Raw genomic sequence first — 25544 nt, forward strand, 5'->3', positions numbered from 1 at the left:
ATCACATTATTGTTTAATTCGTGATTTTAATAGGTTAATGTTTTACTCTACAAAAGATAACCGTAAAAAGCATTTTTGCAAGTTGTGTTTACAACATTTTTACACTAATGATAAATTGGAGCGTCATATAACATATTGTAAAAACTTTGATGCCCAACGAGTGGAAATGTCTAAACAAGATACATTACAATTTAAAAATTATAAATATCAACTTAAAGCCCCATTTGTGATTTATGCAGATTTTGAATGTTTTATAAACTCAAACAATCATACTCCATCTGGATTTGCATTTGTTGTAGTGAGAGATTCTAAGATTATTTCTGAAGAGTTATATAGTGGTGCAAATGTTATGGATGTGTTTTTCAAAAGGTTATTTGAGACTTATGACTTCATTAAAAGTCAAATGTCGATATATATTCCTCTTGAAATGACTCCAGAGCAAGAGGCATCTTTCCAAAACTCAACTCATTGTCACATTTGTGAAAAGCCCCTATATTTTGATAGGGTGAGAGATCATTGTCATTCATCTGGCCAATACCGTGGAGCTGCCCATAATTATTGTAATTTAAACTATAAAGTAACAAAGAAAATACCAGTATTCTTCCATAACTTGAAAAATTATGATGGACATTTAATAATGCAACACTTGGGAAAGTTTGATCGTAAATTAAATTGCATAGCCAAGGATATGGAAAAGTACATTTCATTCTCAGTTGATGATTTAGTATTTTTGGATTCCTATAATTTTCTGTCCCTTCCATTATACAAATTAGCTTCCAATTTAAATACATTTAGATTCATAGACAATCCACTACTACAACGTAAAGGCGTATTTCCCTATGAATACATGACGGGACCAGATAAGTTTGCAGAGTCTCTACCTCCAATTGAAAAATTTTACAGTACTTTAACTAAAGAACATATCTCTCCCATCGAATATGAACATGCTAAAAATGTCTGGACCCATTTTAATATAGACAATTTACAAGAATATCATGATTTATATCTTAAAACAGATGTATTGCTACTGGCTGATGTCTTTGAGACATTTAGAGACCTGTGTTTAAAAGATTATAAACTTGACCCCGTACATATGTATTCACTTCCAGGACTAACATGGGAAGCCTGTCTTAGAATGACTGGTATAAAATTACAATTATTTCAAGATATTGACATGCATTTGTTCATAGAAAGTGCAATCAGAGGAGGAGTCAGTATGATTTCTACACGTTACGCTAAAGCCAATAATAGATATATGGGCGAACATTATGATCCCAATCAAGAAAGTGTGTATTTAATATATTTAGATTGTAACTCGCTATACTCCACAGCTATGTGTGAGACACTACCCGTAGATGGATTTTGTTGGACGAATGAGATAGACTACAAATACAATCAAAATGATAAGTTTGGATACATTTTAGAAGTTGATTTAAAATATGATAAAAGCTTACATGATTTTCATAATGACTATCCATTGGCACCAGAGAAAATGAATGGCAAATTAATACCTAATTTAAATGACAAAACTAAATATATTTTACATTATAAAGCATTACAAAAATATGAAGAATTGGGTTTGATTGTTACAAAATACCATAGAATTTTAAAATTTAGACAGTCTAAATGGCTTGCGCCCTATATTAATTTTAATATTGAAAAACGCAAATGTGCTAAAAATGATTTTGAAAAAGACTTTTACAAATTGTTAAATAATAGTCTCTTTGGTCGAACAATTATGAATCAACGCAAGTTTCGTGACATATATCTCAAAGATGAGTCACTATTAACAAAATATGTCACTAATCCAAGGTTTGACTGTAGCAAAAAGTTCGATAACAATTTACATGCTATACATTTAAATAAATTAGTTGTAAAGTTTAATAAACCTATATATTTAGGAATGACAATTTTGGATATTAGTAAAGTAATAATGTATGATTTTCACTATAATTATATGTCAAAATTTAAAAACAAAAGATTTCTTATGACAGATACAGATTCTTTAATGTATTCTATAGTTACAGAGGACTTTTACAAGGAAATAGAATGTGACTTGCACTATTTTGATACCTCTGGATATAGTAAAGACCATTTCTTATACTCTGATAAAAATAAAAAAGTCACAGGCAAGTTTAAAGACGAATTAGATGGTCATATTATGTATGAATATTGTGGTTTAAGACCAAAGTTATATTCTTATATTCCTCTAAAATGGTTATATGAAGAAGACAAGCAAGCTTTAGAGGTGAAGAAAGCTAAAGGAGCCGATGGTGCTACAGTTAAACATCTCCTCAGACATCAACATTATTTGAACTGTCTTGCAACTGGGCAAGATTACTATGAGAATGTGACAAGGATAAAATCTACAAATCATCATCTTCAAACCTTGACCATGAACAAGAAAGTACTATCATTTGACGATGACAAGAGGTTTATTCTAGAAGATGGCATCAATACTCTTGCACTTGGTCATTATAAAATTGATGTTCAATAAATTGTATGTGTAGATATATAATAAATACAAATGTTAAAAAACTCCAGTCTTTCATTTATTTACCCTTACCATCCACTTGATAGAATTGATCAAACATAAATCTATATTTGCCATTATTCTTTGACCTTTCTTTGTCTATTACAAAAAAGCCATATTTAGTTTTATCCCAACATTGATGACAGAGATTTTTAAATTGGTCAAATGAAAAGTCATTACCGACATGATTGTGATATACATGTTTTAAATTTAAATCATCTTGTTTAAATAATATTAGGAAATTTACATTATCACGTAAATGTTTGTGTACTTTGCTATAAGATTGACACAAGTAAAAACAGTTAATATTTTTATGTCGACCCATTGAGAAAAATTGTGTAATATTTGGACTATTTATGTCATCAAATACGACAACTGACTGTGATTCGACATCATTTGGTGTGATTTCACAGTCAGTAAACGTGTGTAATTTTACTTCGTCACACAAACTAAATATTTCAATTATTTTTTTATATTTTTCTTGTTCTAAAGATTTTGATATTAAATATAAATTTGTAAATTTTAATCCTTCCTTTCTTACAATTAAATTATAAATTACAACTGTCTTCCCACTTCCACTTGGACCACAAATAACACATCGAATATTGGTAGGAAAAAGACCCAACTTCTTTGGTATATTTTCCTTAGTATGTACTATTTTAAATTTGTGTTTTTGTTGAATAAAAGACATTTTTTATATAATAAAAATGGTAAAAAATAATAAGAAAACATGTAAAAAGGGCAAAGGTTTATTCTTAAAGCCTTACAGGGGTCGAGGGTTATTGAATACTCTTATAAATAACCTTCCATTTCCACTTCACATACCATCATATCACTACTGTGGACCTGGAACGAATATACGTGAGAATTTAGCTAAAAATGTACCTCCAAAAAATAAGTTAGACTCTTATTGTAAAGAGCATGACATATTCTACATGAATAATCCCGATACCGCTGCTCGGAACAAAGCAGACATGAGATTAGCAGACTTAGCTTGGACTAGAGTAACGGCCAAGGACGCAAATCTTGCTGAAAGAGCAGCTGCTTATGCCGTGACAAATTTGATGAAGGCAAAAGCAAAAATGGGAATGGGATTGAAATTTAATAAAAAAGATGGACAACTACCAGCTGTTAGAGGCCGCAAAAGACGTGCCTCACTTCCGGGGGGTGTACCTAAAAAACGAGCTAAAAAATCTAACACCAAGAGTAAAAGAGTGCGGAATAGTTAATTTAGACAGTTCATCTGGCACACATTGGACAGCATATCGTAAAAATAAAGATATTGTAATTTATTTTGACCCGTTTGGAATCCAACCTCCAAAAGAAGTAATTAAATATTTTGAGGGACATAAAATCTTCTATACTACTGATCAAATACAAGATTTAAATAGTTCTATTTGTGGAATTTTATGTTTATCATTCATAAAAAATTTTTGTTTATAAAAATGGATTCATTTACTATAACATTTTCGGGTACAGAGTCAGAGCTAAAGTCAGTGTTCTTTCCTCCCATAGAATTAAATGATGATTATGTAATTGGATTGGTAGATTTTCAAAGTTATAATTCTATATTTAATGTAAAAAAACCACTTAATACTTTAACATATTACAAAGTAGAGAAAAAAACATTACCAAAGGGAGAGATCTTAGTTGATGATTTAAACCGGTTATTAAATGGTAAACTTAAAGTTATAATAGATAAAAATGGAGAAGCATTAATTAATACTAAATCCAAACTTTTATTTAAAGGGCTTATTCCAAAATTAAATCAACTTAAAGGCAACAAATTAACCATTGGAGAAGGTGATGATGTTTTCTATTATGACCACAATGCTCCAGTTACAATAGAAATTTCTGAAGGAACATATGAGGTGGTTGAGCTTGCAAAGGAAATTCAAAAGCAAATTCCAAACTTTTTCCTTACAGCTAATAATAAAACTATGAAAGCGACATTACTTTCTAGCCACGTGTTTGATTTTACAAAACCATGTTTAGGGTCTGTTTTATTGGGATTTAAAGGTGTTTCTACTCCTGGTGTTCAGTTTGAATCTACAAATAAAATAAACATTAATAATGTAAATGTGATTAGAGTAAAATGTAATATTGCAAACGGGTCCTATTTAAATGGAAACAAATCACACACCATACATAGCTTTTATCCAGAAGCTCCTCCTGGCTACAAAATTATTGAAGTTCCAAGAAATATTATATATTTTCCTGTAAATAAGAGAAGTTTGGATGTTGTCAGTATTACGTTTGCCGACCAGCACGACAAGGCAATTGACTTTAACGGAGAAGAAACTACAATTACTTGTCATATAAAAAAGATATGAGAATTTATAAGAATTTATCTATAAGTGTGCAAAATGCTAGGTTCCTACGATCAATAGGACTAAAGTTAAAATTTTCTATTAATAAAAATGGAAGATTTTCTAGACGTTACAGGGAAATCCCAATTCGACGATAGTGTGGTTAAAATTACAAATCACTCCTATGTTCCCCACAACACTTTAGCAATAAATAATTCTGATGAAATTCGAATATGTATTAATAATCAAGATTTGCTAACTCTGCCATGTAGGAGCTATCTGTATATTAAGGGAGAAATTGAAAATCATGATAAAGGTCATTTTATAAATAATGCATTTGCATTCTTATTTGATGAAATTAGATATGAAGTCGCAGGTAAAGAAATAGACATTGTAAGAAACCCAGGAATTTCTAGTCTTATGAAAATATTGAGCTCTTACAATAAAACTACTAAATTGACAAATGTAGCATTTGATTCTGACATGAATTTAAAAGAGTTCCATAAAGGTGGCAAGTTTAGTACATGTTTGCCATTAGAGTTGTTAATGGGTGTATTTGAGGATTTTAATAAGGTATTAGTAAATGTCAAACAAGAATTGGTGTTGAAAAGATCCAAAAATGATTTGAATTGTATATTAACAACCACTAGTGCTCCAGCGAGTGGCACTGCTGATATGATTCCTAAAATTACACTTAACTCAATTCAATGGGTTATGCCACATGTGATACCATCAGATGGGGAGAAGTTACAATTACAAAAGATGTTATTGCAAAATAAAAATTTGCAAATTGCATTTAGAAGTTTAGAGCTGCATGAACTTCCATCATATCCGAATACTACAAGACATACATGGTCAGTAAAGACATCTTCAAGTTTGGAGAAGCCTAGGTATATTATATTTGGTTTCCAAACAGCTAGGGATAATAGTGCACGAAAAAGAACTGATGAATTTGATCACTGTAAATTAAAAAATCTCAAAGTATTTCTAAACTCTGAATATTATCCTTATAGTGATTTAAATCTCGACTTTGAACATGGAGATGTCTCTAAAGCTTATGAGATGTTTATGAGGTTTAGAGAGACTTACTATAATAATATCCCAGATCCTATGATTAGTAGGGCCGAGTTTATGAAGAAATATCCACTAATTGTAATAGACTGTTCTAGACAGAACGAAACAGTGAAGGAAGGAATTGTTGATATTAAATTAGAGATTGAAACTGCAGAAAATGTGCCAGCAAATACATCTGCATATTGTTTGATAATACATGATAAAGTGTTTGAGTACAATCCTTTGTCAAATGAGATAAATAAAATGTAAATAAAAGATGAAAAACATTCAACAAGAATTGGTTGACTCTGCAAATCAAATACGAGAGAAATATAGAGCTTTAAAACGTGGCAAGTTTCTAGAGGCTGAAGAGAGGTTCCAAACATTTCAACCTTTAATAGAGCCATTACAAGAATTAAAAAAAATCACATCAGAGAGGCCTCGAATGGAGATTCTCCCAATGACTCCGTCTAGAATATCAATGATACCAAGATTGCAACCATTACAAACACACACCCCACAGAAATTAGATTTTGGTCTTTTAGCATCAGACTATTTAGGAAATTACCTCAGTAAAAGTAGTATGACAGACACTACATATGGTATTAGACGAGAAGCAAATAAATTTTTTATTGGAAATAAGGAAGTTAATATTGCCAATGATGATGTTACAATTGCAAATAAAACCTACAAGGGGACAAAAGGTTTGTGGCAATTGTTAACTTTAAAAGAACCTGAGGATTATACTCCGGCTGATTTGCAAAATTATAAAGAGATTTTAGAAGCTACAAATGGACATTTAAAGAGTTACAAAGATGGTGCACCAATTTCAAGTAATAGACATACTAAATATCTTAATATAATTAAACCTCTATTTAGATCTGTTGGTGAAGGTTTGAGACAAGTGACTGGTAATAAAATAGACTATATTTATTGGGATGATCCTAATGAGCTTGTAGATAGGTTAAGACTTCTTTGGCTAAGTCGCCAAGCCGGTAACTCAGGAGTGGATAATGAAATAGATTCCATTATTGAGGAATTGAGAGAAAGTGGAATTATTTATTAAATAAAAATATGTTTATAGATAAATTTTATCGTTTATATAATCCATATAATAAGCCTGCAGAACCCAGGGCTAGTAGTAAACCTACTTTAAATTTACAAGACGATAGTTGGAATGGTTTAAACCGTAAAATTGGTAATGTTAAAGATGGGGAGTTTGTAGATGATGTATCAACTTTGGGACAGACATTAACTAGAAAAGGTGATGTATTTTTACAAGGTAAAACTAAATATGAGTTTTTAGAATCCAAGAATAAAAATTGGAATGCTAAAAAACAGAAAATTACTAATGTGGAAAAAGGTGAAAGTTTAGATGATGTGCCCACTTTACAACAGACTTTAATACGAACAGATGGTAAATTTGTACAAGACAATAATAATTATGAATTTTTAGAATCAGAAAATGGTGTTTGGAATGCTAAGAAACAGAAAATTACTAATGTAGAAAAGGGCGAAAGTTTAGATGATGTGCCCACTTTACAACAGACTTTAATACGAAAAGAAGATGGTAAATTTGTACAAGACGATAGTAATTATGAATTTTTAGAATCAGAGAATGGTGTTTGGAATGCTAAGAAACAGAAACTTAGTGATTTGATGGAAGGTACAGATAGTAAAGATGCTGTGAATGTTTCACAAGTTCCAAAAATGGAAGCAGGCTATTGGAATTTTAATAATAAAAGGTTAGTACGTGTTAAACCTGCCATTGATGACACTGACTGTGTTATAAAAGAACAGACTATAACTTATAATAAAAAACTATATTGTTTTGATGCCAGAAATCTATTTATAAGAAATCTACCAAAAGGGGAACATTCGGATGACATTTGTCTAATGTCACAGGCTATGCATTACGATGGATCAAAATTTGTATATGGAGAAAAATTTTTTAATTTGATGGAATATAATCCTGATTTATTAGTTGCTGACCCCACATCTTTGAGTGGATTTAAGTATATAGATAATAGACCATATATACCAGAAAACTATGTATTTAAAAGAATGGAAGATAATCTATTGATTGGGGCTAATGGTGATGTATTTAGAGTTACAGGAAAGGATGATGTTATAAAAAATGAATGAAATTGCATACGAACTTCATAAACCTGCAAGAAAGAATTTCATAAGAAGGTCTTTCAAAGTATTAGGTATAAATGAAACCGTACAAATAGATTTAGTTGATATGCAAAACTATGCTAGAGAAAATTCTGGCAATAAATATATTTTAACTTTAATAGATACATTTTCTAAAAAAGCTTATGCTGCTCCACTAAAGAATAAGACAGGGTTAGTGGTTACAGAAGCCATTAAAACCATTCTACCAAAGGGGGTTAAAAACATTCAATCTGACAATGGAAAAGAATTTTTTAATCAATATTTTAGCAAACTAATGAAAAAATTAAATATTAATCACTATCACACATTTTCTACAACTAAGGCTGCAATTGTGGAGAGGTTTCAGAGAACTTTAAAGAATTGGTTATATAGAGAATTTAGTGCTCAGGGGAGTTATAAATGGTTGGATTTACTTCCAAAGTTAATTCGAAAATATAATAATAAAGTGCATAGATCTATAGGAATGAAGCCTAACCAAGTGAATGTTAAGAATAGTAAATATGTGCATGAGAGGTTGCATGAAAGGACTTCTAAAGTAGTGCAAGTTAAAAAGCCAAGATATAAGGTAGGTGATAGCATAAGGATTTCCAAGTATAAACATGTTTTTAGTAAAGGTTATACTCCAAATTGGACAGGGGAACTATTTACAATAGCAGAAGTTAAGAATACAAAGCCTGTGACTTATATCTTGAAAGATGAAAATGGCAATATAATCAGGGGAGGCTTCTATACAGAGGAGTTGTTAAAGACCAAGTATAAGGACATGTATTTGGTAGAGAAGGTAATTAGGAGAAAGGGTGATTCGTTGTATGTCAAATGGCTTGGATTCCCAAGTAGCCAGAACTCATGGATTTCCACTAAGGATATCCAAGGGAGCACGTCACCACTAGAGACGAGATGTGGGAGCATGGGTCGAGAACAAGAAGCCTGGAGCATACCCACGCCATGAGCCGGGAGCGCACCCGAGTTCACATACAAACCTCGATCGATTTTGAGAATATACTTGTGAATGGATGTGGATTGAAGTTGTACAATGGTATTGAACATTAATATAGGCTTGTATAGGCCAAGAGCTGGATTTTTAAAAAAGTGGTCAAAAAAAGCTCACCATTTCCAGACGTGTTTTTCAGTATTAAAAAAGTAAAAAATTTATATATGGGTGTATAGGTCGAGAGCTAGGTCCTTAAGAAAAGTGGCCAAAAAAAGCTCCTGGGGCTTCGGACATTTTTTTCGCCGAAAATTTTAAAAGTTCTGGGCCAAAAAACGCCGGAAGTGGGGTAAACCCAGCTTATTACCACTACTTTACATTTACACTTGTAAGGGTCAATAAATATAAGAAATAGCTTTTTTGGCTTGATATTGAATATTTGATATAGGCTTGTATAGGTCAAGAGCTGGATTTTTAAAAAAGTGGTCAAAAAAAGCTCTCGGAGAAAAAATGCAAAAATGCCAACATAAAGCCTCTAAAACGTCTCCAGTGCCCCTATAAACGTCTCCATACCCTCTAAAAATGGGCCAAAAAATGCCGGAAGTGGGGTAAACCCAGCTTATTACCACTACTGAGGTCCCAGGTTCAAATCCCGCCAGTGGATATTTTAACCAATGCCTCAACTCTTTGATCTAGTCTGAAACAATGCGTAAACATATCCCTTGCAAAGTGAGAACATGAAATCCCATAAATAAGTAGTGAGGAGATAAATAAAATACAATTTATATTAAAAAATGAAACTACATGTTATAGTTATTTAATACCTCTGAAACTATCAAGAAAGTTAATATTAAATGTTCTTATCGTACACGACTTTTGATGTCAATGGACATAATAAACATTATAAAGCATATTCCTTGGGTCTATAAGGCATTATAAGGCTCTTTCATGTCCAAGCTTATCTACACTAAAACCCACTAAGGTACATTTTGATGTTACCTTTGCGTTTGTGGACGCCTGATTACCACATTCTCCGGTGTTTGGTGCTTTAACGACTGTAACATTGTTAGGGTTGCAGAATCTACTTTGTTGGACCTCTTACAACTTTAAAAGTCACTCATCATACACTCGTCTCTATTCATACCTGGCTTAAAATACCTACTTTGTATGGTTGCCAGTTAATAAAAAGTATTAAAGAAAAAAGTATTAAAACACATTGGGAAACGTATGCTATAAAAAAACACATAACTTTGTGTTAAATCATTTAACATTTCCCACGTATTAAAATTTGAATTGCAGTATGTAGTTGTTTTGAAATTGGAATTAACCTCACATAAGGTTACAATTTTGTAAATATAAAAAATCATCGAAACCCCTTTCAAGTAATGTTTCATTCAATTTGTTAAATAATGTAATCTTCAAAAGCATAAAAGGCATGGGACAGAGTTTGTGAATTAGTTCATATCAATACTTTTCGACAAATCTAAACACTTTGAGCTTCACGTCGCTCAATGCCTATATTTGTATCTGCTCAATGGTCTTAAACGATGACCAAATATTTTACTGTATCACTTTAAAAATATAATAGATACCATGCAACCTCTGTTTAGTGAAGAGCGAAAACCGTAAAATAACGTAATATAAGTCAATAAAACACAGAAGAAATCTGAAAACTGTTTCCAGAATGCCGGATGGTGTACCCTCTATGTGCAGTATTGTATTTCGTATGTACATTCTATCAATATTACTTAATCATTTCCAGATTTACACTTTTAGGTGAGGTTAGACCATTTTTTTGAGAATACAGTACAACTAGGGTACTAGGATGATAGCAATGGACCGATGAAAAAATAACTTGTTTAAATGTAAGATAGTCAATTTTTTATCCACCTGGAAGGCAAGTTATGTGTGTGGAAGGTAAGGTATGTTTACGTGGCTTCTGTTCTACTTCATTGGGTTTAAGAGTCGTAAGCTTTATGAGACTAAGGCCCTTATCTTATCCATATTTTAGTCTATAGTGGAGCACAATGCTCCCATTGACTGTGTTGCCTTTTGAAGTACTAACACATCCATAACTTTGGATGTTCTTTCCCTCAAAAATCCTAAGCTTTTTCCAGAAACCCCATTGTGTCACATTTTGTTCAGATTTACCCGCTTCCCCTTCCTCACAGATGGCAAGTTCCACTATCTACTACAGGAGAGCAGTTTTGTATGGTATTACCCCTGAAACCCCACGGTTCCCAAAAGCTGTTCACATTTAGATATTTATATATTTTTCGCAGATGGCAAATTCCACGTTCTACCATCAGGAGAGCTGTTGGTAAACAATGTGGAGTTCAGTGATCAGTTCCCCGCCTACAGATGTCGTACAAGACACAGACTGACTCGTCAAGTGGAGGTCAGCTCGCCAGCAAACGTCAGAATACAGGGTGAGTAGGAACAAGTGCTTTTCTCATATAATACCATGATTATATCACAGCCATCGGGTCAATAGTACTCGTAAGATAGGTACGCTTAGATAGGTAGTATGTAGTGGATAGTTTGATAGGTCAGGTAACGGAACTACTCATACCTACATCCAAATATAAGACTAGAGTGAGATGTAGAAGGGTATAGCTTTTTAGACAAAGTAGTGTCAGAACTTAAACTACAAAGTTCTCTGGTTATTGAAAGTAGAGTCCGTGCAAATCAATTCAATTCGTGGTAAAAGATCTCCGTTCATTTAACTCTCGCTGTCAACCAGCCAACGTGAATTTAATAAAAAAATTTCTCACATTTTATTTTACTGAGTACCAACTTTCGACTTCAATGAGTAAGAAAAGCTTGATCCCGTTATTTTATAAATCGCGATTTGGCTGACTTGATGTAAAAATTACGTTTCCTTTCGAAACCCGAAGAGGATTTTACAATATTGAAAATAAATGTATAAATAAATAAATGTATCTGTTTTTAAATGTGAATTCTTAAATAATATTTTATGAAATTACAGAGTGTAATAAAACGGATTAAAACACAAAAATACTCTCCAAAAACAACATTAGTTTCTTTGACCATTTCATACATTAAACAGGTATTTCACCTTTGAACATTTATCAAAAGCACTGTCGGTTTTTAAAGGGGTATTAATACATGCCACTTTACTTATGCTTTCAACACTTCAGCAAGAATAATTTGTCAAAGTCAACAATGAAAGTGTTTTGCCATGTAGCAGCCTTTGATAACGCTTTGATGATAACCATCGAAACCCTGTATGATTCAACTTTGAGATAAGTCAACAAGCATTATATCAGTAAACACTTGCTTAACCCATCACTTTTAGGGTACATAGAATTATTCCCTTTGATGTACCCTGGATGTGGTATCCTTCAAACCTCTCATCTACATAGTAATTTCACTTTTACGTAAACATTATATGGAGAGAATATTTTATTATAGCTGAAATTGAATTTATTTGATTTTAAAACACCGCAAAAAGTGATTCTGCTACAAAATCCAACCCTTGAAAGAAATATATTTATGATAATTGGTAATGTATTTTAAAGTAATTTTATGAGTAAAAGGTATCAAACTAGTTTAAATAACAATAATTCACAGCTCATCCCAACTTTCTTGGGATTCTTAAGATCTGTTTTAAGAAAGATAATCTCTTTGATTAGTTTACTAGATAATATTGCTTAGTTATAGGTGAAAGGCTTTTGGTTCTAGACTCTCCTTAAGATCTAGAAGTATGGCCAACCTTAGTTAGTTTAGTTTTTTTCCTTTTCTATGTGTTGGATGGTTTTCTTTATTTTTTAATTTGAATTAACCACCATTAGTGCTTATTTTAGCCCCTCGTACATTTGAATTCAAGTGACTCTGTTAGGACTTCATTGGTGTCTGTAAAAAATATAGTAAACATACTACTCAATTGCAAGAGAAACTGCGGGTAATTGCATGTGGTGTCCCTATAAATCACATGTCTAACCGTAAATCTTTACTGCTGTAAAACTTTAACGTTAACTCCATTTCAACCTTAATACGAGCCTAAATCATTAGGTAGTTTCCATTAACTAAGTAGGAAAGCAAACTAAGTTTTTGCTAAGTTTACCTTTCATTAAAAGCACTACTACTGTGTATGCTACCAATACATGAGTGTAGTTTTGACCTTTGTTTTGGTTGTGACCTAACTGAACCCAACCCAACCTAAAATAAAATAACCCAATTTTGTATAGGATTTGTAGAGAATTATAACAAAAGAATTTGTAAACAATCTAAAAAAAAATACATTCCATCACTGAATTGACGGAAAAGGTGCTATTTCTTTTTTCGAGCTCATTTTTGGGAATTGTAAGTTTATTTCATTCAAAGTATTTTTTTTTATTACGTATACTAATAACGTTCAATTTTTTTACTTCTGACCTCAAGAAAACATTGACCATGTCGTTAAACATCGTTAACACTTTTTTGTTACTGATCGTGACAAATATTATCCCCAATAATCTCTTAATAACAAAAGCTACAATATACATACTTACTATATCACAAATAAGTTATATATCTTTCGTGTTTTCAAACTGTATATTAACACTTCCCTACTATTTTTACCACATGTTTACTTGTCCTACAGAGCACCGAGGTATTGTGACGCCAGTGATGGTGGAACATTCTCCCACAGTACAAGTGGCGCACGACGAAGGGGCCGTGTTGTTGTGTTTGGCCCAGGGATGTCCTTCGCCTGATTATAGGTAAACACTCGCCCTTTGTATCTCGAGTATCTGCTTTGTGTCAAAAACCTCATGTGTAGGGGGTAAACAGCTCAACTCTGTTAAGATTATTGCCAGGTGGTCACTTCATAATCAGTGTATAATGTATACTCAAATCTAAAAATTTGTAGACTCTTATAAGGTCTTGAGATGTGGCCATAGCCAAAATGTTTTAAAATTGTTTAAGATAAATAGATGTTCTGCTAAGTACAGCCAAAAACTTATTTTCCATCTAATTATCATTCGTAGGAATAGAAATATATATGTTTACTATTTATAGTAAAATTAATGCATAAGTAGTTTAAATTTTGTGGTAGTTAGGTACGTGGCCTTACAGGCATTAAGTTGAATTTGATTACACACAATTTGAAATATATTGCTTATTAATTGTCTACTTAACTTATAAATGTCCATGAGCTATAATATAAATAAGTAGTACTCACTGTTTTGTGGTTTCAGTATATGGAAGGGTTACGATTATTGGTAATACATTTTCCACGGACGGTGCTGCTTTCACAATAATATGTTAAATCTTGAGTGTTTTTTATTTTTATTTTAGCACTATTCACGATAAAAATACAATAATTGATTTAGCTGGATAAAACATGTATACCTTACTTAAGAATATTACTTGAGCACGTTCACTGCCAATATCAAAGTCCTCAAAGAAAAATAATGGATAACCAAACACAACCAGTTTACGATTTCTAAGATAATAATTTACCTCTCGCACGTCCTATTTTATGTTGCGTCTACACCTAGACTTAGGTTCTAGACCTGGACAACTTTATACGTTACTTCAGGCTATGTCAAGAGAGTTTGCGGCATTATCACTATATTTGTGGGATGTAAACCCTCAAGAATCTAACTGGGGGAGCGAGGGGGTCTAGTGCAAGAACACGGGACTTCGGTCCTTGAGGTCCCGGGTTCAAATCCCACCAAATCACCATTGGATTTTATCTAAGTGATAATGCAGCAACCCCTAGGCAATGTGGAAACAATTACTGGCTCATGACTAATGCCTAGGACAAAAAAAGTACAGAAAATCTAAATAGTTCCAAAAAAACTACTTTAAACTTTTTCCAGGTGGTACCACGTCCAGCCGGGGTACGACGCAGTGGCAGTAGTGGCCGGTACCAGGGCCAGGATGTTAGGGCCAGTGTTGGCTATAGAGGCGGTAACAGACGAGGATGCTGGGATATATAGGTGTTCTGCCACTAACGCTGGTGGGGAGGCCAGTGCTGAGCTTAGGCTTGTGGTCACCAACACACTGCATGTCGAGGTAAAACGAAGTTGGTGTGGTTACTTTGAAATTTAAAATAAAAATCACCTGAAAACACACAAATGCGTCAAAATAACACTTATAATAATATTTACACTTATACTGTTTATTTAAAAGACGGTAAATACTTATAAAAGATTGTAAGTGATGATCGATTTCGATTGGACACTCCAATCATCAGACCCAATGTACTACCTACAATGATTGGAGTATCCAATCGAAATCGATCATCACTTACAATCTTTTATACTTAACCATGTTTTATATGTATTTTGTCTATTATTTATTTTATTATGTATATGTATCATTTGTATGTCTTGTGAGTAAACCTTATAAGTGTAAATATATTAATATAAGTGTTATTGTCCGTATTTTTGTGTTTTAAGGTACGGTAATTTAATAACACGTACGATGCCAATAAAACAGTTATTCAATAATAAGAAATAACCGAATTACTGCAGTAAAACTGTGTACATGATGAATGTGATTATTACTGGGATAAACTAGATTGAAGGTTAAGAGAAAATTATTTTTTTGCTTCAGTTACAATTATATAAAGAAAAGTAAATTTTCGAAAACCAATTTACTGTGTTATTAGGGTCTGAAGAAAATAAAAATTTTCTATTTGGCTAGTTCATTTCCATAACTCACTCTGAAATGTTCCTTTATTAGTGGATTATGGTCTTTATGTGAACAGTCTAAACAACCAAAATACATGTACTTACATCATTCAGTGCAAACTGTTCACTTTTAATGCAAATAATTCAAATTACATTCATTATAAGGAATTAGGTGTTAAGCAACCATGTATGGTTAAAACGATTATTTGAGTTAACGATGAGACCTGTTCCCAATTTTTTTCCATCGTCAAAAACCTACTGAAATTGTTACAGCTGATAGAGCTGGACGGATTTTCATTTTCAAGCAATTTAGTTTTCAAAATTCTAAGTTAAACCACTGACTATTAGATACTGAAGGTTAAACCTATCAAGTGGTACTGATAACAGCAATTTGCTTTTACTTAATTTGATACATGATGAAAAATTTTATAGCTTTTGAAAACGAAATTTTTCAAATTTTGATATGTAACGAAATTGCACCTCTAATCACCCCCTTCTACCATCCAGGTGTCCCCAACAGTGCTGTCAGTTCACCTGGGAGGCACAGGAGAGTTCCGCTGCGTGGTTTCTCCGCCAGGCACCTACCTCATGACATGGTTCAAGGATGGCCGCGTGCTTCCGGGGATGTCCAGCGGGGACGCTCTGGTACTGACCGGTATCACCAGGGAGGACCAGGGGATGTACCAGTGCATGGTGAGGAGGGCGGAGGGTGAGACGGCGCAGGGAGCAGCAGAGTTGCAGCTGGGAGGTGAGTGGAGTACTACGACACTGACTCCTTGTTATACCTAAAGGGAGCATGAGTACATTTTGCGCACCCTTAAAGTCGTATAGTAATAGAGAATTGTTGGAGAATCATATGCCACTGAAAGGTTAATCAAAGACAGATTCGTATTTTGAGTTATGCCTTTCGAAAACGGTGTTTAACCTACTTTTGAGTAAATGTACAACAATTATAATTTCGTTGTCTAACGTATCTTAAAAATTGACTGTAGTTAATCAATTATTACCGTCCCTTTAAAAACACGTATCTGTAAAATCTTTCCGTCTAAGATGGACGTATTTTAAGAGTATATTTTAATTTGAACTATTTAAAGTTATTTTTTCTCTAACTTCAATGCAAGTCGAGATGTTAAGAACCTAAGATTTTTCTCTATACCATTTTAATGTTAATGGGTTTTAAAAAGAAACTGTATGTGTGGAAGGAACAATTTACTATATTTGATGAAGAAAATAGGCAAGATTATAGCCTTTCTCCCGCCTGTACAAAACGTATTGGTTTGAATCACAAACATTTGGTCAGCATGGGTTACTTAATTTTTACACTGGACCCTTGTTAAACAAATTCTACTGAAGTGGTAAAAACGGCGTTAATGTTATAAATTGTGAGGAAAACTGTTAAAAAAACTTAACGATTTTGTTTAAATGTACTAAGAACTGGTATTTTAGACTGACTTTATTGAGTATATATTGTCTCTCCCTAGACGCGGCTCCAGTGTTATCATACACCTTCATAGAGCAAACTCTCCAACCCGGACCTGCAGTGTCTCTCAAGTGTAGTGCCCAGGGCAACCCCACTCCTCAAATCACCTGGGCACTGGATGGCTTCAGCCTTCCTAACAACGTCAGGTATACACTTCATCTTTTATAACAGCATAACAAGGCTTAATTCCATAAATGTGCTTTCACACCTTAGATTATGTCTAGGATTACTTTACGGAAATCTAACAACCTGAACAATCTAATATTCAAAAAGAAATTATAAATGTAGGTTATACAATTTATTTTCAATTTAATTAATCAAATTAACTATGTCGTGTGAATATCGTTACCCATTTAAATTATGTGATAAGTAATCATTCAATTTTCTTGATAAATAATAGTCACCTCCATGTTTACTGTAAACTATATAAATAAATTAATATGAATTGTAAAACTGATCAAACTCTTTTGTACAAAAGAAAGGTGAGTGTATGGCTTGCCAGCATTGGCCGGATGGCTATGGAGGCGCTGATAAAATCCCCATATGATAAAAGCTCACTAGAAAAAAAATATAAATAAATGTTAGTAAATTTCTGAGACCCTGGCAATGTAGCTACATCTTTCAGTTGCTAATTTCAATCTTTGGTTACATTAGCAATTCATACTCTTAATTACTTATTGTGTTATTTTGTCCTTATATGATACATATTAACTTTTCAATGATGTTTTTGTTTAATATTTATTTATTTTTAAAGAATAGTCACCCAGTAAATTTTAATGCATGTTTTACTTAGATAAATAAAATTATTGTATATCCACAATGTAATAGTTATTGTACATTAGCAGATTTAGAACTCCTTTTCCGCACACGAGCTTATTACTACGTGGAAAATATATATTTACTTATTAATATGTATATGTGTATTGTATTGTTAAATTTCTGTAAAAAACTATTTGACTTTGACTTCGAAATTTTCAAATAAATTTTTCAAAACGAGGTAGCATAATAACCTGACAATTCTTGTAGTCCAGTATATTACCTGTACATCACTTGGATTCAAATATATTCTGCACAGTATGATAACAGCTTTGTCCACCATCAGGTTTATGATTGGCCAATACCTCACGATCCACGGTGACGTCATCAGTCACGTGAACATCTCCAATGTAGCGGTGGAGGACGGTGGAGAGTACTCTTGTACTGCGGAGAACAGAGCTGGCAAAGTCACTCATTCAGCGAGGCTCAACGTATACGGTACGGTTATAAGTTTAACAAAGTTGACAGTAAAAAATATTTAATTGAATACTTTCATTGCATTGTGAATTTTAATCGTTTATTCACCCTGTGTATCACGTTGGTTAACAATGAGTTTATCTTTCTTGATATTTCTAATGGTTTAATCTCAATAAAATTGATTTCTTTCTCCTTCAATTTCCTTCATATTTCCTAAAACTGTCATTACATATTTCAGAAACAAATTTCATTCATATCATTATCCTGTTTCACCCCCTTAATGCCACTCATGTTTGTACTTTTGCTTTACAACCTATAATATAATATTGTCTTTTGCATACAATTGAATTGAGGCAGAAAAGAAGAGGGTATCGATGGAGAAAGATATTAATGGATATAATGAGAAACATTTATAAACATTTTTTCCTATGATATTCTTGTTTGTAATCATATTTTTTATACATTTGCTCTTAGGTATTTCCTCAACTATTTGATATTTGACTTTTTTCTCTCAGGTTTGCCATACATTCGTCTTATCCCCAAAGTAACAGCTGTATCTGGTGAGACGTTCCAACTCAAATGTCCAGTGGCTGGTTATCCAATAGAGGAGATTCATTGGGAACGAAGTAAGAAGTCAATGTTGTGTAGAATATTATTAGTTTTTAAATTAAAAAATATTACATTTTGCCTTGCTTTACGTGTTTGAAGATGAATTAGAGTTTATGTACAATCCAAATATGCATCAATTTAACAAATGTGTCAATTTCCATGAGGCGGGAGGGAGCTTCCAGATGACCTGAGGCAGAAGGTGATTGGCGGGACTTTGCTGATAAGTCCAGTGCAGAAATCAGCTGACGCCGGGGTCTACACTTGTTGGGCCAGGAACAAGCAGGGACAAAGCGCGCGAAGGAGCGGTGAGGTAGCAGTGATCGGTGAGTGTTTTGGAGGGAAAACAGCTTTAAATAAGGATATACTCTTATTTTATACAACCTAATTTACTAACACATACATTAAATTTAACTATGAAAATATTTTACAATATTTTTGTTTTTTTATTTGAGTTTTTAATACAAAATTGTACAGTAGAAATTACTAAATTAATGAGTTTTGTAATTTTCAGTATGCATATTTTTAATTAAAAAATAATAATTGAGAAGTATTTTTTTATACTGAAGGGATTTGTTCTATCATAAATATGAAATTGAAATAAATCTATAGAGGAAGAGTTGGTAATCTGTTTTTACAACAAAACTTATTTTTTAGAACATTAATCTTTAAATCAAATATATAAAATATTTAGTATTTTCCTATTTTCTAAAATATAAAAATTCAATATTATCATTGTTCATCACGAATGTATCACCTGTAAAGAAATAATTTAACAGATTTGTTTTGAAAACAAAAAATTTAAATATCTTTAAATGAAAAAGTCTTTAAAAAGAGTTTAAACAAACTGAAATTTTTTTTAGAACTGATATATTGTTTTTTTAATTTTTCTAACTACGTTTCCAAATTACATTCCTTATAGATGGTACCTCTAATGTAATTTATCAAATGCAAAGCCCAGTCCTGTATGTGGTGCTGTTAATTCGTCCACAGGTCAAGAATAATCCTCTTACTTAGGATTTGTGAGGCTATTTAATTTATAATTACTTATAGCTCGGTAAATTTATCAAGTGCATAGAGGACAGGAATTTGTTTCACTTTGGTTTTTGGTTTCAATACAATTTATATTGTTTAAAACAATACTGTTGATGTATTAAAATTTAATTAAAAAATAATATAAAATATTCCTAAAAAAGAAGAAATTAGAATAATATACTTTTTCTTTGTTTTATGAATAAACCTGTACACATTAATTTTTATTTAATTTGTTAGGAGCTTAAGAAAGTATATAAATTGTGGTCACAGCTGTAAAGTTTAATGCCGTTTTCCTGTATCGAGGGAACTAAGTGAATTCAAAAGTTAAAACCACTGTCAGGATTGATCCAGTTTTCAATTCTAACCAGAGTCTCGTTTCAAACTTTACGTAATTATAAAAAAGAGGTATTTTAAATTCAGCTTTTATCGGTAGAAACTACGTTAACAGAAAACTTCTTGTTCAACTTTGTTATCGCAGTTTCAATTTAGAGCAGTGGTTTGACAAAAATGCTTGACTACTTTTAAACAAGAGAATCAATTATTTATGAATTATTTGATTCAAGTATCGAATATAAATTGGTTATACAGTCTATTTATTGTAGGATTGATGTCACAGTACTGTAATTATAATTTTATCAAAAATTAAACATTTAGATAAGTTGTATTTAAAATTAGTATGAGTGGTAAATCAAAAACTCTATAAGGTACACTTCAATTTTCTAGTTTGTAAATTACATAAAATATTTCTTTAAGAACTCTTCAGGTTTATTTTAGCGTTGTTTAACTTGTGTTTTTTGCTATAACATTATAAGTTTGTAATATTATAATGTTTTGTTTATTTAAAATAATTCTAGATAAATTACAAAACCGATAGTAATATTACATAAAGTTTTCACTAAACTTTCCTGAAATTACTTATTTAGTAGTAAAATAATCTTACGAAACTGTAACTGTAGTAAAAAAAATACTTTTACCGCAAGAAAAACACTTTATGTATAAGGTCAATACAATTATATTGCATTACTTCTTTGCTTAGTGTCCCAAATTACAATTTGTGCTATGATGGCCAAACAAGCTATGTACGTTACAGTTCCTCCCAAGCTAGCTCCCATAGTGTCCGAGCGAACACTCCACCTGGGGGAGCGCGCCTCCCTCACCTGCTCCGTGACCAAGGGGGACCTCCCCCTCACCATCACCTGGTACAAGGACTCCAAGGCGGTCGACCCCAAGCACAGGCTCATGGTCAACCAAGTGGACCAGTTCAATAGTATTCTCTTGATAGAAAGCTTATCTCCCGACCACAACGGCAACTACACCTGTCTGGCCAGGAACCCCGCCGCCGAGGTGACCCAGACACAGCAGTTGGTCGTCAATGGTAAACCGCGTCGTCTTTTTACCTTTTTCGCTACTTTGACTCTTTTATCTCTTTAATTCTTCCAGTTCCTCCCGTAATTGAACCCTTTTCGTTCCCCGGGGACGGGCTCCCCGAGGGGGCGAGGACCCGCATGGTGTGTGGCGTGAGCAGAGGTGATCCTCCCCTACACATCGGGTGGCTCAAGGACGGAGCTAAGTTGCCTCCCCACCTGGGAGTAAACGTCTCTACCCTTGACCCCTATTCTAGCCTCCTCAGCATCCCTAGTTTGACAGAGGCCCACTCTGGTGAATACACGTGTGTAGCCTCCAACCCGGCCGCTCGAGTGAGGTACACGAGTCGTCTTCAGGTCAAAGGTAAACGCATGCTCCTACTCTCTGGATGTTATTTCGGTTGCTTTGGCACAGGGAATGCACCCGCGACTATGGACCCCAGGTTTGTTTCACGAGGTAATCTTTGCACCTTCTTTTTGTTGTTCTCTTTTCCCTTCTTTTATCTTCTTTTACATTTAGCATGTTTTTTTCTCTCTAGTGTAGCCTAGTCTCTACTTTAGACACCCACACTAGCTATAAGACTCGATGTGTCCCTCACTGGTATCAATGCTTCGCCGCATCGATAACTGTTTCTTTTCTCAATGTCACCGTTCACGTCGTAGTAGATTGGCTTAATAAATGTCGAATAGCGTAGATAATGTCACAGCTAACATAGTTAGATAAATCCATCGATAAATAAAATGTGGTCTTGGCTTCTAAATATTAACTAATACTAGAAACGTATAGGTGCTAAATAAACATACTAAACGCTTCGAGATAAATTAAGTATTTATGTTGTTTAGACGCTTTCTAAAGCTTACTGCACCTGCACCTAGCACTACTGTAGAGCTATGTCTCTAACTCGATATACTTGTCTAGAACAGCTTCCAGCAAAAGTAGAGACTCTTACGTCTTAAATGTTCGTCGTATTGCATTCACCCCGGTCCCACTTAAATGTTGCCTTCACTAGTTAATTGCTACAAAATAATTTACTCGTAATATTTTATTTACATTAAAGAATAAAATTTTCTCCATTTGTATTTCAAAGTAAGTGTTTTGTAGTAGGGATATAAAGAAAACCAAAACAAATCGAAAAAAATAACCAACATGTTGTACGCTTCTAAATTATGCTAAACTATTCCTCTGAAATATGCTGCATTAACAATATTTTATAGTTGTCAAAGGATGGTAAATGATGCCAGAAATATTTGTTCAAATGTGTAAACATTTGCGCATATATTTACAAGAGGGAATGTAAGGTTGTTCAATTCATTTGATCATATTTAATGTTTTATACATAACACTTACAAATTCATAAAATTTATATTACACTTAACCTAACCTATACTAAGGTATGACTTACAAACTTCCATGCCCACAAAGAATTGTTTCAGTAATAATTGTGTTAAACTGTTAAATATGTTTGTTTACTGTTTGCTCAAGGTCACGTTCATTTTTATTTACAATTTCACCTTTAGTTCTTCAACAATATCCAAATTATATTATTACATTATATATAATTAGAGTTAACACAATATTCATAAAAGTTAACTCATTTCAAATTAGTCATTTTAAACACAATTAGAGAAGTTTGTGAGTCTGTAAGGTAGTCAGGTAAGTACTACGCATGCTCTATAGTATGACGCATCAGGGTCTATTCTGATTGGCTGTTGTGTGGCAGTTCCTCCTCGCTGGTTGGTCGAGCCTAATGACGTCAGCGTTGAGCGCAACCGTCACGTGATCATCAACTGCCAAGCCCAGGGCGTGCCCCAGCCTGTTGTAGTTTGGAAGAAGGCCACTGGTAATTATTGATGTTATCATTTACTTTAAGATTTTCAATTTGTAGTCAACGTTTCAAAGGTATAATATTTACTAATTGTTTAAATCAATAACCAAGGAAGTTTAGGATTTGAAATTAATTGAATTTTTTACTTTGTCCATAATGTTTTTTTCTTTTTTTGGAAATAACTATACTATGGTATACGAAGCACTCTCGTTTAGTTTCACAGGTTGATAATACGTTTTTGTTTGTGGTGGCACTAATAGGTTTGTGGTAAGTATGTTTACTCTATGTACACTTCAATTGCAGTAAAACATTGTCCAATACTTGTGCTGTACGAGTGGAACAGCTATTCAAATATCGCCGAACACATTTGGTAAAATAGCTTTTCAGCCTCACCATATAGGGCTCGTAAATAGTAAAATACTTTTTGGGATAAAACACCTGATAACCAAACGCATGTCAATCGTTATCGAACCAAAACATAAAAAATATACATTTCGGCGAATGTACATTATGTTTAGTTAGGAACAAGAGACGTTATTTTAGAAGCATTGTTATATATTACTGTAATTTTTCCCATTCTGGGTTATAAATAAACTAACAATTTTTTAGAAGGCATGTGTTCTATAAATAACAATATAATACGTCACCAATAAATGGGTGACAAAGTTGACTCAACAAGTTCGGGAAACACAAAGCATTTCCTCTGTCCAAGGGCTTCACAATAGCAGAACGTTTAGCGAACAAAGCAACACGCAACACAAACTGTAAGTCCTTTTTGTCAGGGCACCAACCCTTACAAAGTATACAATCCTGAAACTGGTTAACTATTTTGTTATACTCCAGCAACGATTTCTATTCTTCAATAGACTCGTTGCGAGGCTGTTTTATCCCAAGAGTAAAAATAATCATCTAGAGTCTTCAACTGTACATGTTTCTCTCTTGGAAATTAGTTTGCCAATTATGTTCTGGTGAAAAATAGTTTCAATTAAATCCTGTAATACTTTACTGTTATCACAAGTTTTTTTGTGTTTATTGTAGTGCAATGTTGTAAACTTCGGTATGATAAATACCCCTTATAAGCTATGTAACACTTAAACCTATTTTATTAGTCAGTCTGTCCTTGTGGTTGTGAGGATGCAGTCATCCTCACCTCTCTTCAAGCTTAGACTTCTACTGAAGTTATGGCTTAGGTTCATTTTTGTAATTTACAAGATAGTATAAGAATAAAACGAATAAACGATATGAAAAGCATTTTATAAGCTAAATTAAAAAGGAATGCTACAAAATAGTTTTTGGAATAAGTTAGCGTAAAGGTTGGTGGAGTATGGCTAAAAATATGGTTGATCAAAATTACGAAATGAGTATGTTGAAACCACGCTCTTTTCTGTTCCAGTTGGACTTATGTCGTATAAAGGGACTAAAGTAAATTACAAAAACTTATATACTATTTACTAATTTATTAACTGATTTGATATACTGACGAATAAAATTATTTGAAAAATATTTTTGGTAAGCCAATTTTTAAGAGGTCTCTATTTTAAACATTGCAGATGTAATAATTACGGTTGCGATTTATTAAAAACTTAGTAGTAAGTTACTATATTATAATTATATTATGATTGAATTATCTCACAGCTTCTAAAATCTAATTTCGTATTTCAGGAAGCAAGTCAGGAGAGTACGAAGAAATTAGAGAGAGAGTCTACCAGAGAATCCTTTCAAACGGATCTCTTCTACTTCAGAACGTCAAAGAGGACAAGGAAGGATTTTATCTTTGTCAAGCTACCAACGGGATAGGCAATGGCATAGGCAAAGTGGTCAACCTCAAAGTTAACTGTAAGTTCTCGTTCGTAATTATGTTAGATTAAATAAATGGCATCTCAAAGTGCGTGTCATTTATTATTTATGAAAAATAAACTGATAAACCTAATGATCACCTAACACAACTCTATTTTATTTTATTTTATTTATTTTTATTTTATTTATACATTCCAACGGCTAAGCCAATACATAGATGTAAACAAGCTGAACAGTAATTCAATACTCAATAGAATACTAAATACATAGATGAAAAAAAAAACAAGCTGAACAATACAATACTCAATAGAATACAATAATAAATAATCTGACAATGAATAAGTTAACAAAGACTAAAGATATAACAATAATAAATATAACAAAGAGCAAATACAACAATAGAATTTACACTTATACTGTAATTATTTTTAGGAATGTGGATATTTATAAGATGTCACATTGGCTTTATATTTTTACCACTGACACCAACCATAATCGAGATCAATCCAAGAGTAAATGCACATATAATAATGCACTTGTAACAAAGTAGCTTTGGAG

At 32.8% G+C, this 25544-nt stretch overlaps 1 protein-coding gene across 5 annotated transcripts in view; it reads left to right on the top strand.

Annotated features, from left to right (window-relative positions):
- Positions 1-25544, top strand: part of LOC128994141 (cell adhesion molecule Dscam2-like) — a 125231-nt gene that overhangs the window by 73599 nt on the left and 26088 nt on the right. For 2 of the 5 annotated variants that reach the window (XM_054418444.1, XM_054418447.1), the window contains exons 4-14: positions 11284-11430; positions 13608-13725; positions 14830-15025; positions 16153-16393; positions 17127-17271; positions 18228-18379; positions 18874-18984; positions 19132-19290; positions 21090-21374; positions 23085-23204; positions 24852-25025. In XM_054418444.1, the coding sequence (XP_054274419.1) occupies positions 11284-11430; positions 13608-13725; positions 14830-15025; positions 16153-16393; positions 17127-17271; positions 18228-18379; positions 18874-18984; positions 19132-19290; positions 21090-21374; positions 23085-23204; positions 24852-25025 (1848 nt within the window). Of the gene's footprint in view, positions 1-11283; positions 11431-13607; positions 13726-14829; positions 15026-16152; positions 16394-17126; positions 17272-18227; positions 18380-18873; positions 18985-19131; positions 19291-21089; positions 21375-21439; positions 22339-23084; positions 23205-24851; positions 25026-25544 lie in introns of those variants that run through there. The other 3 variants (XM_054418443.1, XM_054418445.1, XM_054418446.1) reach the window with 2 other exon arrangements.

The sequence above is a fragment of the Macrosteles quadrilineatus genome, unplaced genomic scaffold (genome assembly GCF_028750875.1).
Source record: "Macrosteles quadrilineatus isolate MER2022 unplaced genomic scaffold, UCM_ALF_1.0 Scaffold_5__1_contigs__length_97177068, whole genome shotgun sequence".
NCBI lineage: Eukaryota > Metazoa > Arthropoda > Insecta > Hemiptera > Cicadellidae > Macrosteles > Macrosteles quadrilineatus.